This window comes from Drosophila miranda, assembly GCF_003369915.1.
Source record: "Drosophila miranda strain MSH22 chromosome Y unlocalized genomic scaffold, D.miranda_PacBio2.1 Contig_Y1_pilon, whole genome shotgun sequence".
Classification (NCBI taxonomy): domain Eukaryota; kingdom Metazoa; phylum Arthropoda; class Insecta; order Diptera; family Drosophilidae; genus Drosophila; species Drosophila miranda.
The window spans coordinates 18571462-18588425 of NW_022881603.1; the positions used below are offsets into that span (position 1 = coordinate 18571462).

At 41.4% G+C, this 16964-nt stretch overlaps 1 protein-coding gene across 1 annotated transcript; it reads left to right on the forward strand.

The window, feature by feature from the left end:
• The first annotated feature begins 5439 nt into the window (after nucleotides 1–5439).
• Nucleotides 5440–7551, forward strand: LOC117189445 (kinesin-like protein KIF12). Its single transcript, XM_033394574.1, has 5 exons — nucleotides 5440–5675; nucleotides 5733–5960; nucleotides 6016–6156; nucleotides 6562–6703; nucleotides 6770–7551. The coding sequence occupies exons 1-5, from the start codon at nucleotides 5490–5492 to the stop codon at nucleotides 7459–7461; spliced, it is 1389 nt and encodes a 462-aa protein (XP_033250465.1). The 5' UTR covers nucleotides 5440–5489; the 3' UTR covers nucleotides 7462–7551.
• Nucleotides 7552–16964: the final 9413 nt, after the last annotated feature.

The following is a 16964-nucleotide window of genomic DNA, read 5'->3' on the forward strand; positions in this document are numbered from 1 at the left end:
ATTGTTTCTAGAGGCTTTAAGAGCATTGTTAAACCAGATAAATCTAAATACGAAGCCGAGCGCCAAACGCCGAACCCCATTCGTCTTTGTTATTTACTCTTCCGACGCCCGCCCCCCGCCACCATTCGACTGTTGATTAGCTTTCGATTTTTCGCCCTCTCCTCTCCCGGGTACAATAATTACTTCGTTACAGTTCACTGCAGTTCGCTGCTCTAGACATTTGTTTATTCGCGCACAAGTGATTAGTGCAATTAATTCTCATTTTCATTTGTGCTCGCATTTCGTTCCCTGTTGCAACAATTTAATGAAATCTAATTGAGCTTTGACTCTGGTATTGAAGTGCTTCTATGGGCCTGGTCTGGTCTGCCCCCACCATTTGTCACTTGCACTTTTATTGCCGAGGGACCGCTGTGGGAGTGGGGAAACTCAATTGGAGTAAATAAAGGCTTGACAAATTAGCCAAAGTCGAGGCATAAAATATAAATTAATATCGATGCGACGGAGGATTTATGGTCTGAGAAGAACAATTTTTATTTAAATTTAGTTTATTCCAGTTTCATACAGAATCTTACAGATCTTTGGAACATTTAAACATTTGTTGTTTCCTCCAATGTTACTTTACTCTAATTTGTAGTTTCTAAGGCACTTAATATATGTATCTGCAGAGGCCTGAACAGAAGCCACCGCTGTTGCATGGACACTCGGATCAAATGAATGTAGAGTGCACTCTGCACTTTATTGTAAATATAAACGAGGGGGAACGTTGTTAGTTGCTGCGTACACCGCAACTCTACAGTTATACCCGATACTAAGTCAGTATGGCTCTCCTGCGGCAGACGCCGCTAATATTGAACCACACGACAAAGAGTGCGTGCGAGAGAGACAGAAAATCAGTCTGAGCGTGACGTCGGGCGCTGCGTGGCCACTGCAAATTGATTTCTTGCTTTTGGCTACAAAAATGATCCGATCTGATCCAGATTCAGCAATCTGATAGATATAGTCATTATCTATGATTCTGCGTTTTTAGTTTTCTCGAATGTGCAATATTGTGGATGCAACAGATTTTCGTTCTTTGTGGGGGCGGAAGGGGGTGGGGCGAAATTCTGAGATATACGTTTTATAGTGAGATCTAACAGAAGTGCGGATACCAAATTTTGTTACTCTAGCCTTAATAGTCTATGAGATTTGTGGATGCCCCAGATTTTCGTCCTTTGCGGGGGCGGAAGGGGGTGTGGCGAAATTTGGACACGAAACGGTCAAGGTCAGATATCACAGGAGTGTGGAAACCAAATTTGGTTGCTCTGGCTCTTATAGGTTCTGAGATCCTTGAACTCATATTTTGCAATTGGCAAAGCCGACCATGAAACCTGTGTGTTAGAGAGAGACAGAGCGAGAAAGAATGAAATTGTTTTCTTGATTCTGGCTATAATAATTATACGATCTGGTTGAGATTTTATACTCTAGAACATATAGTCATCCTCTACGATTCTGCATTTTTGGTTTTATCGTATCTTTAAAAATGTGGATGCCACAGATTTTCGTCCTTTGTGGGGGCGGAAGTGGGCGGGGCAAAGTTTTGAAATATTTTTGTAGCAGTGACATATCACAGATGTCTGGATCCAAAACATCGTTGCTCTAGCTCTTATAGTCTTTGAGCACTAGGCGCTGAAGGGGACGGACAGGCGGACGGACGGACAGACGGACAGACAGACATGGCTCAATCGACTCGGCTATTGATGCTGATCAAGAATATATATACTTTATGGGGTCGGAAACGATTCCTTCTGGACGTTACACACATCCACTTTTACCACAAATCTAATAAACCCCAATACTCATTTTGAGTATCGGGTATAAAAACCTCTCCTTCGTTTACCTTTTGACTTGAATTGCGGCGGAATTTGAGTAACATACAACGGAGAACAATATCCCTTTTTGGTACTTTTCTAACTATTCCCTTTTGTGCATCCCAGTATTTATACCTATTTATATACGTTACTATTTCGAGACCACTTCAACTATCAGCGGCTAAATATATCCCACGTAGCTCTGATTAACTATAGATCACTCTCAATGCCTTCCATTCTTATTCGGAAATGGCCTGGGAAATAGTTAGATGGACACCACATTTAACAAACTATTCTTTGAAGCTTGTCTATGGCAGTTAAACGAACTGTTAAATAGCGCCAAAAATACACAAAAACGAGGGGGAACGTTGTGAGTTGCTGCGGACACCGCAACTCTACGATTATACCCGATACTAAGTCAGTATAACTCTCCTCCGGCAGACGCCGCTAATATTAAACGACACGACAAAGAGTGCGTGCGAGAGAGACAGAAAATCAGTCTGAGCGTGACGTCGGGCGCTGCGTGGCCACTGCAAATTGATTTCTTGCTTTTGGCTACAAAAATGATCCGATCTGATCCAGATTCAGCAATCTGATAGATATAGTCATTATCTATGATTCTGCGTTTTTAGTTTTCTCGAATGTGCAATATTGTGGATGCAACAGATTTTCGTTCTTTGTGGGGGCGGAAGGGGGTGGGGCGAAATTCTGAGATATACGTTTTATAGTGAGATCTAACAGAAGTGCGGATACCAAATTTTGTTACTCTAGCCTTAATAGTCTATGAGATTTGTGGATGCCCCAGATTTTCGTCCTTTGCGGGGGCGGAAGGGGGTGTGGCGAAATTTGGACACGAAACGGTCAAGGTCAGATATCACAGGAGTGTGGAAACCAAATTTGGTTGCTCTGGCTCTTATAGGTTCTGAGATCCTTGAACTCATATTTTGCAATTGGCAAAGCCGACCATGAAACCTGTGTGTTAGAGAGAGACAGAGCGAGAAAGAATGAAATTGTTTTCTTGATTCTGGCTATAATAATTATACGATCTGGTTGAGATTTTATACTCTAGAACATATAGTCATCCTCTACGATTCTGCATTTTTGGTTTTATCGTATCTTTAAAAATGTGGATGCCACAGATTTTTGTTCTTTGTGGGGGCGGAAGTGGGCGGGGCAAAGTTTTGAAATATTTTTGTAGCAGTGACATATCACAGATGTCTGGATCCAAAACATCGTTGCTCTAGCTCTTATAGTCTTTGAGCACTAGGCGCTGAAGGGGACGGACAGGCGGACGGACGGACAGACGGACAGACAGACATGGCTCAATCGACTCGGCTATTGATGCTGATCAAGAATATATATACTTTATGGGGTCGGAAACGATTCCTTCTGGACGTTACACACATCCACTTTTACCACAAATCTAATATACCCCAATACTCATTTTGAGTATCGGGTATAAAAACCTCTCCTTCGTTTACCTTTTGACTTGAATTGCGGCGGAATTTGAGTAACATACAACGGAGAACAATATCCCTTTTTGGTACTTTTCTAACTATTCCCTTTTGTGCATCCCAGTATTTATACCTATTTATATACGTTACTATTTCGAAACCACTTCAACTATCAGCGGCTAAATATATCCCACGTAGCTCTGATTAACTATAGATCACTCTCAATGCCTTCCATTCTTATTCGGAAATGGCCTGGGAAATAGTTAGATGGACACCACATTTAACAAACTATTCTTTGAAGCTTGTCTATGGCAGTTAAACGAACTGTTAAATAGCGCCAAAAATACACAAAAACGAGGGGGAACGTTGTGAGTTGCTGCGGACACCGCAACTCTACGATTATACCCGATACTAAGTCAGTATAACTCTCCTCCGGCAGACGCCGCTAATATTAAACGACACGACAAAGAGTGCGTGCGAGAGAGACAGAAAATCAGTCTGAGCGTGACGTCGGGCGCTGCGTGGCCACTGCAAATTGATTTCTTGCTTTTGGCTACAAAAATGATCCGATCTGATCCAGATTCAGCAATCTGATAGATATAGTCATTATCTATGATTCTGCGTTTTTAGTTTTCTCGAATGTGCAATATTGTGGATGCAACAGATTTTCGTTCTTTGTGGGGGCGGAAGGGGGTGGGGCGAAATTCTGAGATATACGTTTTATAGTGAGATCTAACAGAAGTGCGGATACCAAATTTTGTTACTCTAGCCTTAATAGTCTATGAGATTTGTGGATGCCCCAGATTTTCGTCCTTTGCGGGGGCGGAAGGGGGGGTGGCGAAATTTGGACACGAAACGGTCAAGGTCAGATATCACAGGAGTGTGGAAACCAAATTTGGTTGCTCTGGCTCTTATAGGTTCTGAGATCCTTGAACTCATATTTTGCAATTGGCAAAGCCGACCATGAAACCTGTGTGTTAGAGAGAGACAGAGCGAGAAAGAATGAAATTGTTTTCTTGATTCTGGCTATAATAATTATAGGATCTGGCTGAGATTTTATACTCTAGAACATATAGTCATCCTCTACGATTCTGCATTTTTGGTTTTATCGTATCTTTAAAAATGTGGATGCCACAGATTTTCGTCCTTTGTGGGGGCGGAAGGGGGCGGGGCGAAGGTTTGAAATATTTTTGTAGCAGTGACATATCACAGAAGTCTGGATCCAAAACATCGTTGCTCTAGCTCTTATAGTCTTTGAGCACTAGGCGCTGAAGGGGACGGACGGACGGACGGACGGACGGACGGACGGACAGACGGACAGACAGACAGGGCTCAATCGACTCGGCTATTGATGCTGATCAAGAATATATATACTTTATGGGGTCGGAAACGATTCCTTCTGGACGTTACACACATCCACTTTTACCACAAATCTAATATACCCCAATACTCATTTTGAGTATCGGGTATAAAAGGCCCAACACATGGCTGATTAATGTACGAGTATACGGGTAGACGAGCATACGAAGTTTGGCCATTATTCTATGAATGTTTAACAAGTCATTTATGGCCAAATGTTAAATGTCAGGCTCAGACACAGACAGAGACACAGAAACAATTGAACTGTAAGATTGGACATCGCACATACGACTCGTGGTTCAATAAACCAACTATGATTATTTGTATTGGAAACTTCTCCAAATTCCGTTTTGTGCCTTTAGCTGGATAATTATGGGTTCAACTAAAACACAAGGCTAGGTACGACAGTCCAAATCAATAATTTATCGCTGCTTATTTGCATATTCATATTTCCATAAGGGAAAATTCCGCTAAAGAAAATTGTATTAATCACGCTCATCCCCCACATCAAAAAACTAATTGCGATTTAGTGTAAAAGAAAACGCGAAAACCATGAGCTAAGCCATCCCCAAGCACCCTTAACCTTGGCTATTTATAGGGCCAATGGTCAGCTCCAGGCAACGTCAACTTCAAGACAAATCCCACGAAATTTCAGGGACTCACAGTGGCCACAACAAGCAAAACTCACAAAGGAATGAAAGCTTTTTAGATGTTACTCTGATTGATTGGTTACGATTATTGATATTTCCAATATTTGGAAGGGAATCCATAATCTGAATCCATAATCCATTCCATTTCCATATCGAGTATAGGTTGAAAAACAAACTTCATGCTCTCTAGGATTGGCAGCGCCGATACACTGGAAATTTTAGCCTCCAAGTCCACCGGCAGCGAAGAGTGCTCCACGCCCGAAGACAACATCAATGTGGTGGTGCGTGTGCGTCCGCTCAATGAGAAGGAGAAGCGCGATCGGCACGGCAATACGCTGACATTTCCCGGCAACGGACAGGTCATAGTAAGTATCTCCACTCCAGAGTATGTTTATCTCTTATGTGACGAATCGTCCCGTCAGATTGAGGGCAACGATGTGGGACAGAAGCGTTCGCACAATCGAGACAGCGTTCTCGTATTCACGTACAACGTGGTCTTCGAGCCCGGAGCCACCCAGGATGATATACTGGACTATTCGGGCATTAAACGCATCATAGAGATGGGCACCGAGGGATTCAGTTGCACGGCCTTCTGCTACGGTCAGACGGGCTCTGGAAAGACGCACACGCTGACAGGACCACCAGACCTGGTGAGTGGGAAGGGGGACCCCAGACGTTCAGATTGATGAATGTTTCATTTTGCAGTTTGTTGGGAAGCCGAATCCAAAGGATCCCCGACATGGCCTTATCTTCCGCTCGTTTGTGTATCTCTTCCAGTTGATTAAGAACCGAAAGGATGTCAATTATGTGCTCAAGGCTTCGTTCATGGAGATCTACAATGAACGGGTAAGAAAGCTACAAAATTATCCATTTCGTATCTCAGTTCTGGAGTCGTTTAAGCTAGAATACTATATTCAATTCATTTCCTTGAGACGGGGCCTAGTCGCATATTCGATTTAAATTTAAATTGCATTTGCCATAATACTGATTGCTTTCGCTCTGGCTCTGGCCCCATTCAGTTCGGTTCGGTTCAGCAAACATGCATTAAATTGACCTGACCTCTATTAAATGGATGTCAGCACGCTCTCCATGCCCCAGACCCAGTGCGTGGAATGTTTCTGCATTTGGCTTGGCCTTTCAAATGATTTGTTTTCATAGCAGCTCCCACAGCTCCGTTCCTGCACTACCTCTCACCTAAATTCATTATTGGTTTACCAAATTGAATTGAATTTTATATTCCCCGGCCTTCAGGTAATCGATTTGCTTAATCCGGGAAGTGCACGGAAGCCGCTGGCCGTGCGCTGGTCCAAGAAGTCGGGCGGCTTCTTCGTGGAGAACCTATTCACGTTTGACTGCGAGGAACTGGACGATCTGCTGGCCGTTCTGGAAGAGGGTAAGTGCGCTGCATTGATCCTAATCAAAGATTTGTTCATCATCTCCTTTTGGTTCATCCTTGCAGGAATGAGAAATCGAGCCGTGGGCTCACATGCCATTAACGATCATTCGTCGCGTTCGCACACGATACTTACAGTGCACATCCTGTCGGACCAGCAGACGGATGGGGGAGTGTTCCTCTCCAAGCATGGCAAGATCAATTTCGTCGACCTGGCCGGCAGTGAGCTGACCAAGAAGACGATGAGCGAGGGCAAGACCCTGGAGGAGGCGAACAACATCAACAAGAGCCTAATGGTCGTCGGCTACTGCATATCTTCGCTGAGCGATGCCAAGAAGCGGTCGGGGCACATACCCTACCGGGACAGCCAGCTGACCAAACTCCTGGCCGTCAGTCTGGCCGGGAACGGGGTCACGCTGATGATCGCCTGCGTCTCTCCGGCCCACTACAATCACGCAGAGACCTTGAATACCTTGCGCTATGCCTCCAGAGCCAAGCGAATACGCACCAAGCCCGTGATCATGATGGACCCCAGGGAGGCACTGATCATCAGCCTTAAGCGGGATATCCACGCCCTGCAGATGGAGAACGGACAATCTGCTTTACATGCAGCTGGATCGGCTGAGCAGCGTAGGCGGTGCGCCGGCGCCAGTGCCCAAGGTGGATCTGGAGCGGCTGCCCGAACTGGATGGCTCAGAGCTGGCCGAGCTGGTCAAACTCTACATGGTGGAGAACGAGTCGCTGCGGCAAGAGAATAACCATCTGTTCACCGTGCGCGAGACAATACTCAGGGATCAGGAGATCGTTTGCAGAGAGAACGAGCGGCTGCTCAAGAAGCTGGAGGATGTGAACAAGTGAGTTTCAGTGGCGGGTTAGCGAACATAGAACCGTTTAGGGCTGCATTCGTTTAGGGACCTTCTCGAGGCCTGGCTCATTGCTCTCTCCCATTTCTGACTCGTTCTAGATCGGTACCGAGCGGGGACGAGGACGGAGACAATGGGCCGAGCACCGAGACGCAGACGGACGAGATTGAGGCCCCCGCAGGAGGGAGGACATAATCTCAGATATTTTGAATTTAAATCCGTATATTTCTAAACGTTTTTTGAAAACAAGCCTAGAGTGTGACTAGTCATATAAGCCTTTGTAATAAAAGTTTGTTCCTGTTCCTATGAATTGAATGAATCATCTGAGAAGTTTACAGAGGCAATTACTGAATATATGCGCTTCTATAAAATAATACATTTATGTTATATATTTGTCCGCCTCTTTCTGGTGTACAGGGTTTGTGTACGTTCACCTTTGATACCTGCACGTCCGGCGATATCTCCGACCTCCGGCAAGGAAACGATCGGCTCTGAGATCTGGACAAATCCTGAACTCAACGGCGCTGCAGTCTTGCCGCTGGAGCAGAGAATGTCGGAGAATGCCAATAGGCGGACGGACACGGCCCAGAAACGCATCGATCAGAAGCGCATCGCCAGGAATATTTTGATAATGGCGAATGCTTTCAGGAAGTCGGACGCAGATCTGGCCAAGATGCTCAATGCGGATCCAGAGAATGTTCCGGCGAAGCAATCTACGGACTATATGAGGGAGTAAGTGTAAATTACCAGAGACTGAAGGAGTCCATATATAATTTCATTTTCTTTCAGCATGCTAACGTAGAAAATGGTTATGGGTAATGGATGTGGTCTAACAAAGATATATATTTTTGCAATTAATGTACTAAAAAAGTGCTCAATACATTTCAAATAAAGTTGTTGCAGTGTAAAGCTAGTTAATTAATTGAAACACTTTTATCTTGGTAGATGGGGTTCCTGCCTCCATCAAGGTAGGAAGAGTCTACTACGAATTTAAAAAAGAACCGCCAATTATATTTAATCGCAAGTGGGCCAAATTCTTTTTTCCGCCGGTGTATTTTGAAACTCATTCCATGCACAATGCGGCAACATTAAATTTGTATGGGCCAGACTCAGGTGCCGAGAAAAGAAGCAGCATGTCTCGCAACATTCGGAATACCCTAGAAAAAAGGATATTATAGATTGAGGAAATGTGTACCAATAAATTCAGAAACAGAGACTGGTCTTACAGCTATTAACGATATTTTGCATTTAGTGGTGCTCTTACAGAGACCAAGAATAAGTATCGGGAATATGTCTATACACAGTAAGCTAATAATATGTATAAATAGGTCGAACAAATGCCAATCTGAGAAGAACTCATTCCCAATGTTTCAACTAAGCTTGGAAAACAGAATTTTAATGTGAAATAAATGAAATAAGGTATAAATATGTCCACGCTCATACCTGATACCTGTTGACCAGCAACAATGACGTAATGCACTTACGTTTCATTCCGTACACACTTACGTTTTTGTGCTTTCACTTTATTTGTTTAAAGCTTATTTAAGAAATAATTCAATTAAGAGGAGTACTTAAAGTAGCATATCCCTTGGAAAATTCATTCATCAATGAGATTGAACTATGTGGGCAGAGCTGAGGGTTCTATCTAGCTAGTAATATTCGGCGGAATATCAAAAACGGGGAATATGGTTTCCAATCCTTGACGGAGAACGATTAACCCATTGGTGACAAAGGGGTAATTTAATATTCCACCGTATATAATGAAAATTTAATCATTTTAGCGCAGTTTAGGTGAAACATGTCCTTTTTTTTAGTAAAGAGGAAGGATAGGATAGATCTACGAGAAGAAACACTAATGTTTAGCGACATTTACCTCAAGTCGTTGAACTGCTTAAATAAAGGGGGCTTAAGTGGGCTAATTTCGTTTTGTCATCGGTATACCTGTTGTTAGTGATGTAAATTTGAATGAAAACATCGATGTCGATGTCCATCGATGTTGTCAAAATCAAACATCGATGTTGGAGTGATACATCGGATTGATTCTTCGATGCATCGATGTATGACCGATGTTCAAAACTTTCCCATTTGATTATAAAACGAATATTTTATGTTATTTGGTGCTTTCATAGCGTTATTATTATAAACGAGGGGGAACGTTGTGAGTTGCTGCGGACACCGCAACTCTACGGTTATACCCGATACTAAGTCAGTATGGCTCTCCTCCGGCAGACGCCGCTAATATTAAACGACACGACAAAGAGTGCGTGCGAGAGAGACAGAAAATCAGTCTGAGCGTGACGTCGGGCGCTGCGTAGCCACTGCAAATTGATTTGTTCCTATTGGCTATAAAAATGATCTGATCTGATCCAGATTCAGCAATCTGATAGATATGGTCATTATCTATGATTCTGCGTTTTTAGTTTTCTCAAATGTGCAATATTGTGGATGCAACAGATTTTCGTCCTTTGTGTGGGCGGAAGGGGGTGGGGCGAAATTTTGAGATACACGTTTTATAGTAAGATCTAACAGGAGTGCGGATACCAAATTTGGTTACTCTAGCCTTAATAGTCTCTGAGATTTTTGAATATCCCCAGATTTTCGTCCTTTGCGGGGGCGGAAGGAGGTGTGGCGAAATTTTGAAACAAACTCGTCTCGGTCCGATATATTAGGAGTGTGGATACCAAATTTGGTTGCTCTAGCTTTTGTAGTCTCTGAGATCTAGGCGCTAATGTTTTACTCTAAGCAAAGCCGCCTATGCTACGTGTGTGTTAGAGAGAGACAGGGCGAGAAAAAATGAAATTGTTTTCTTGATGCTGGCTATAATAATAATACGATCCAATTCATATTCCGCAGTCTTAAAGATATGGTCATTCTCTACAATTCTACGTTTTAGGTTTTCTCATATCTTTAAAATTGTGGAAGCCACAGATTTTCGTCCTTTGTGGGGGCGGAAGTGGGCGGGGCGAAGTTTTGAAATATTTTTGAAGCAGTGACATATCACAGAAGTCTGGATCCAAAACATCGTTGCTCTAGCTCTTATAGTCTTTGAGCACTAGGCGCTGAAGGGGACGGACAGACGGACAGACGGACGGACGGACAGACGGACAGACAGACATGGCTCAATCGACTCGGCTCTTGATGCTGATCAAGAATATATATACTTTATGGGGTCGGAAACGATTCCTTTTGGACGTTACACACATCCACTTTTACCACAAATCTAATATACCCCAATACTCATTTTGAGTATCGGGTATAAAAACAAATCATTAAACTTAAAACAGTCTTTTCATATTTCATAATACTTAACTAAAAAATATTTAACATAAAAGAAATAGCTTTCATAGCAGTCTTTTCATTCCATTGTAGATCAAACTAATATTAAAAAAAAATGTTTTTCGGCTATGCTTTGCAAAAATAGAATGCGACTTAGTCGCTCAGGTGTAATTCTATTACGTTTTTGAGATAATATATTTGCAGCCGCTGAGAACACCTGTTCAGAGGAAACAGAAGATGCCATTACCGGCAAAAATTGCATTGCAATTATGTAAAGGTTAGGATAGGTCATCTTTATACCTTCCCAAACACTTAGCGGGTTGCCCTCGAATGATGTTATGTCCATGTCCACATTCGGACTATGACGTTAAGCCCAGACGTTTGGTGGTCCCAAAAAGATGTGGAGTTCACGGTACTCGGTGGTATGACTTCATTATTGTCATTTGGTTTGAATAAGGATTTAATTTTCATAAGTGCACATGCTGAAGGTTCTCTAAAATGCAACTTCTTGAATCTTGTATCAAGCAACGTGGCCATCGCCAGAATCGATACCTAAAAAAAATGCATATTTAAAGAAAATACAAATTAATATTTAAATACAAAATACCTGCTCTATTGATCCCATACGCCTCTTTATTTCGAGAAGCAGGAACTCCTTCATGTCTTTCGACTCGGGTGTGTTGTCATGTAATTTTTGCAATTTTTCTAGTAAAATGTTGACAATTGGAATCACCATACTGGCCGTGCAATATGTGTCCCCGCTTATTATTTTAGTAGCTTCCTCGAGGGGGCTCATCATTGTAAGAACATTGCTTAGCAATTCAAATTCTGTACCTGTGAGCATTGTTAGGTCGTTTGGTATGCTTAATAAGACATCGGTCACTTGTGTTTTAACCTCCAGAAATCGTTTGATCATATAATAAGTGCTGTTCAATCTCGTTGAAACATCCTGTAGCTGTAGCTTTTCTTAAATGGTCGCTGGCTACAACACTTTGATTAAAAAAGGTAATGATTGCTTTCATTTTGTTAATGCATCCATTTACGGAGTCCCTTTGACTGGCAGATCCTGCAATAAGCTTAAGCGTGTGCGCAAAGCATGGTAGGTGTTTTTTGCCCCCATACGCTAACTCAGCGGCTTTGATAATGTTTGCCCCATTATCTGTGACAATTGCTGTAACTTGCTGCTTTTCAATGTCCCAATCTGAGCAACAGCTTTCCAATATTTCGCTTAGATATGTTCCTGTGTGACGCTCGCTTAGTACCAAAGCTCCAATTATTAATGAACACATTTCCTGCTCCAACAGAAAATGAGCAGTAATGCCTAGGTAGCTGCGCATCGACATTTGGTCGCTCCATACATCCATTGTTAAACATATGGTCTTTCCGTGTAGCCTTGTTTTCCACAGTTGTTTCATTTGAATGTACTTTTCATCGACCCATTTTGTTACTTTATACCGCGAAGGCATTTCGTAACGAGGTGCGACCGTATTCATCAAATATTTAAAACCATGATTTTCAACAAATGAAAATGGCTGTATGTCCTTTGCAATCATGTAAACAATTGCATCATTAATTTTTTTGGTTTTGGCGCCTGCTGTTCCATAATCCAACATATTGAGAAAACTTGCAGAAATTGAAACTTGCCTGGGAGCTACGCTATTTGGTGTTTCCTCGTTTTCCTTATTTATTTTATGTATATTGCGTAGAAGGTCTGTCATGTTTGTGGTTTTCCCGAAGTTTTTATGGTTTTGCCACAAACATTGCATCTCACGCTTTTTCGTCAACTTTTGTAAAATGCTTCCAGCATAAACTCGTCTTTGTTGTTATTCTAAAATACATCATTTTGTAGTAACAATATATGTATATTTGCAAATAAACTAAAAGGCATCTATATTAAATCTATAATAAATTCATTTTAGTTCAAATATGTTTACTTACTTTTTTTTTTTTTTTTTTGGTTTTAAATCATCTCAAGGATTATCGGAATTTTGATCGTAGCACTGTAGCCACATTGATCAGATACTGGTGATGTAGTTAGACGAGTTTGACAGGTCGGTATATAAAAAAAAATAGAAAAATTACTTAACTGTTTTAGAAAATAAACTGAAATTACTTTATAACATGATGAAGAAAAAAGGGGTCAAAAGTTTAAGTCAGCAGTTTGGATGAAGATTGCCAGTTCTCTGAGATGTAGCGGCTCTTTTTAGATTAATAATTGATGTTAATTGTTATAATATTTAAAGATTTTGAATTTCCTTCTGAGCCCGGCAAATCTTTGGCAATCGAAGATCAGGTGTTCGGCATATTCAGTTACATTGCACGTTTCGCAGATATTTGAGTCAATTGCTTTGATTCTGTGTAGGAAGACTTTGTCGTATGTGTGTCCCGTCATAAGTCTGTTAATGGTCTTGAAGCTTTTAGCATTCCATTTAAGAGAAAAATGCCAGGGTTTACTGGGTATGTCTGGAAATATGTCTATGAGGCTGGATCCCTTCGTCCTGTAGTCCTCATTCCATTTGTATACTAAAAAGTTCCTAATTTCTCTTTGAGCCTCCTTGTAGCTGTATTTTATATTTATTGTAAACCCCTCACTTGTAGCAGCCTTTGCTGCTATGTCAGTCTTTTCGTTGATGGCCACACCCTTGTGACCAGGGACCCATAGAATGTCAAGTTTCTGAATGTCTGATTGGTTAATAATGTTGTGAATATCATTCACTAGGTACGAGTCTGTATTCTTATTTTTAATTAAATTAATAGCTCCTAATCCATCACTTAAAATCACAGCCTTTTTGTAATAATATTTAAGACATAGTTCGCAGGCCTTTTTAAGGCCTACGAGTTCGGCACCTACTGAGGATAATCTGTTTTCTATTTTGTACTTGTGGATATTTCCACTAGGCCATTCTACTATTCCTATGCCACATGTACTTTCTGTAACTGAGGCATGTGTTGATAGAATGTTCCAGTCGTCCTTTTTGTACTTGTTCAGAATCTCATAAAATATAGTTCTTATTTCTTCATTCGAGTATTCTTCTTTACCCTTAGTTAAAAATTTATCTAATACATGGATATTGTTACATGTGTTAACACTATCACAGTCTTGAGTGTTTACAAAGATGGAATTAAATTCTCTTAAAGTACGTGTGTAACTCGTATCCGCTTTTGAGCGTATTAGCTCGTCAAACATTGTTGGATTGAACCTTTTAATTTTAAGCAGTTCTTTGGCTGTAAGCCATTTCGCCCTGAAAACAGGTGGCATTACACCAGCGAGGACAAAAATTTCGTGTTTACTTGTGTCAGGTGGCACCCCAACACACCTTCTGAGTGATTTAGCTTGCGCTATTTCTATATCTTTGCTTGCTCCAGATTTTGATTTTGATTCCCTATCATCCTATCTGTTAACCATTTACAATTTTTTCTAATCAAAATCAATACAAACTGATTGAGCAGATGATTTCGGTGTACAAAGCACGGATCAGAAAATTTAAACCAGTCTGCATATTTATCTATTTTTGACGTTAAAATTATACATTTTTGGACTATGCTTCTTTTTTATACCCGATACTCAAAATGAGTATTGGGGTATATTAGATTTGTGGTAAAAGTGGATGTGTGTAACGTCCAGAAGGAATCGTTTCCGACCCCATAAAGTATATATATTCTTGATCAGCATCAATAGCCGAGTCGATTGAGCCCTGTCTGTCTGTCTGTCTGTCCGTCCGTCCGTCCGTCCGTCCGTCCGTCCCCTTCAGCGCCTAGTGCTCAAAGACTATAAGAGCTAGAGCAACGATGTTTTGGATCCAGACTTCTGTGATATGTCACTGCTACAAAAATATTTCAAAACTTCGCCCCGCCCACTTCCGCCCCCACAAAGGACGAAAATCTGTGGCATCCACATTTTTAAAGATACGATAAAACCAAAAACGCAGAATCGGTGAGGATGACCATATCTTCAACAGTGCAAAATCTGAACCAGATCGTATAATGATTATAGCCAGAATCAAGAAAACAATTTCATTCTTTCTCGCTCTGTCTCTCTCTAACACACAGGTTTCATGGTCGGTTTTGTCAATTGCAAAATATGAGTTCGAGGATCTCAGAACCTATAAGAGCCAGAGCAACCAAATTTGGTATCCACACTCCTGTGATATCGGACCTTGACCGTTTCGTGTCCAAATTTCGCCACACCCCCTTCCGCCCCCGCAAAGGACGAAAATCTGGGGCATCCACAAATCTCAGAGACTATTAAGGCTAGAGTAACCAAATTTGGTATCCGCACTTCTGTTAGATTTCACTATAAAACGTATATCTCAGAATTTCGCCCCACCCCCTTCCGCCCCCACAAAAGACGAAAATGTGTTGCATCCACAATATTGCACATTCGAGAAAACTAAAAACGCAAAATCATAGATAATGACCATATCTATCAGATTGCTGAATCTGGATCAGATCGGATCATTTTTGTAGCCAAAAGCAAGAAATCAATTTTCAGTGGCTACGCAGCGCCCGACGTCACGCTCAGACTGATTTTCTGTCTCTCTCGCACGCACTCTTTGTCGTGTGGTTCAATATTAGCGGCGTCTGCCGCAGGAGAGCCATACTGACTTAGTATCGGGTATAACTGTAGAGTTGCGGTGTCCGCAGCAACTCACAACGTTCCACCTCGTTTTAAATTGAATTTGTGAGACTTTGTCTCGAAATGCCGATTAAATATATCAAAATAAAATATACGAATGTAATAAACTTTAATATTTATGTATGTACATATGTATGTACATAAGATATTTTATAATTGAATTAGAAAATTTATGGGTATTGTCCATGAGAGTATTCAAGGTGCGACCGGCATCTAAATTTTGCTTTGCAGATTCTCGTCGGAAAGCGCCCGATTGACAATTGATTCGAAATATATGTAAAACCAATTCCATTTATATTTATGCAAATTTATTTAAGTATATATATATATTTATACCCGATACTCAAAATGAGTATTGGGGTGTATTAGATTTGTGGTAAAGTGGATGTGTGTAACGTCCAGAAGGAATCGTTTCCGACCCCATAAAGTATATATATTCTTGATCAGCATCAATAGCCGAGTCGATTGAGCCATGTCTGTCTGTCCGTCTGTCCGTCTGTCCGTCCGTCCGTCCGTCCTTCTGTCCGTCCCCTTCAGCGCAGAATCATAGATAATGACCATATCTATCAGATTGCTGAATCTGGATCAGATCAGATCATTTTTATAGCCAAAAGGAACAAATCAATTTGCACTGGCTACGCAGCGCCCGACGTCACGATCATACTGATTTTCTGTCTCTCTCGCACGCACTCTTTGTCGTGTCGTTTAATATTAGCGGCGACTGCCGGAGTAGAGCCATACTGACTTAGTATCGGGTATAACTGTAGAGTTGCGGTCTCCGCAGCAACTCACAACGTTCCCCCTCGTTTTTCTTATATTGTATATTTAGATACATCATTGTTTTAGTTATAATAAACAAAAAAGTCGAGAACCGACGGCATTTGCATAATTTTTATAATTTATAATAAACCTGTTTAAAATAAGGAAATAAATGTGTAATTATGTTATTGTAATATTTTATATTTTGTGGTATAAATCAAACAAATAACAGCTTTTATTTCATTTCCCGCGCACTAGTGTACCATACCCCCACCCCCTGCCCATTCTTCATTTATTTTGTGGCGGTAGGTCAGTCCATCAAAAGACCCAAAACAAGAACCAAACTCAAATTTCAGTTCTAGCGGCCAGCAATACTAAACACACACGCAAATCACCCATACACTAAAACATGCTGGTGGCAAAACAGAACCAGACCTGAGAGAGTTCAAAAAATCTGAAAAAGCATACAATCACATATTTTTGTCGAAACATATTGCGTGTGTACTAACACATGCAAAGATGTTCTCTCTGCGCTCTCTCTCTCATGATGACGTCACACTGGGGTACTGAACGCGCTAGCCAGTGTGTGACGCTTTCGTTGTATGAACTGGCACATCTATATACTGTATGGTTAGTGGTTGTATGAACTGGCACATCTATATACTGTATGGTTAGTGGTAGCAGCAAAAACATCGGAAAACATCGGTAAACATCGGCAAAAAAACAT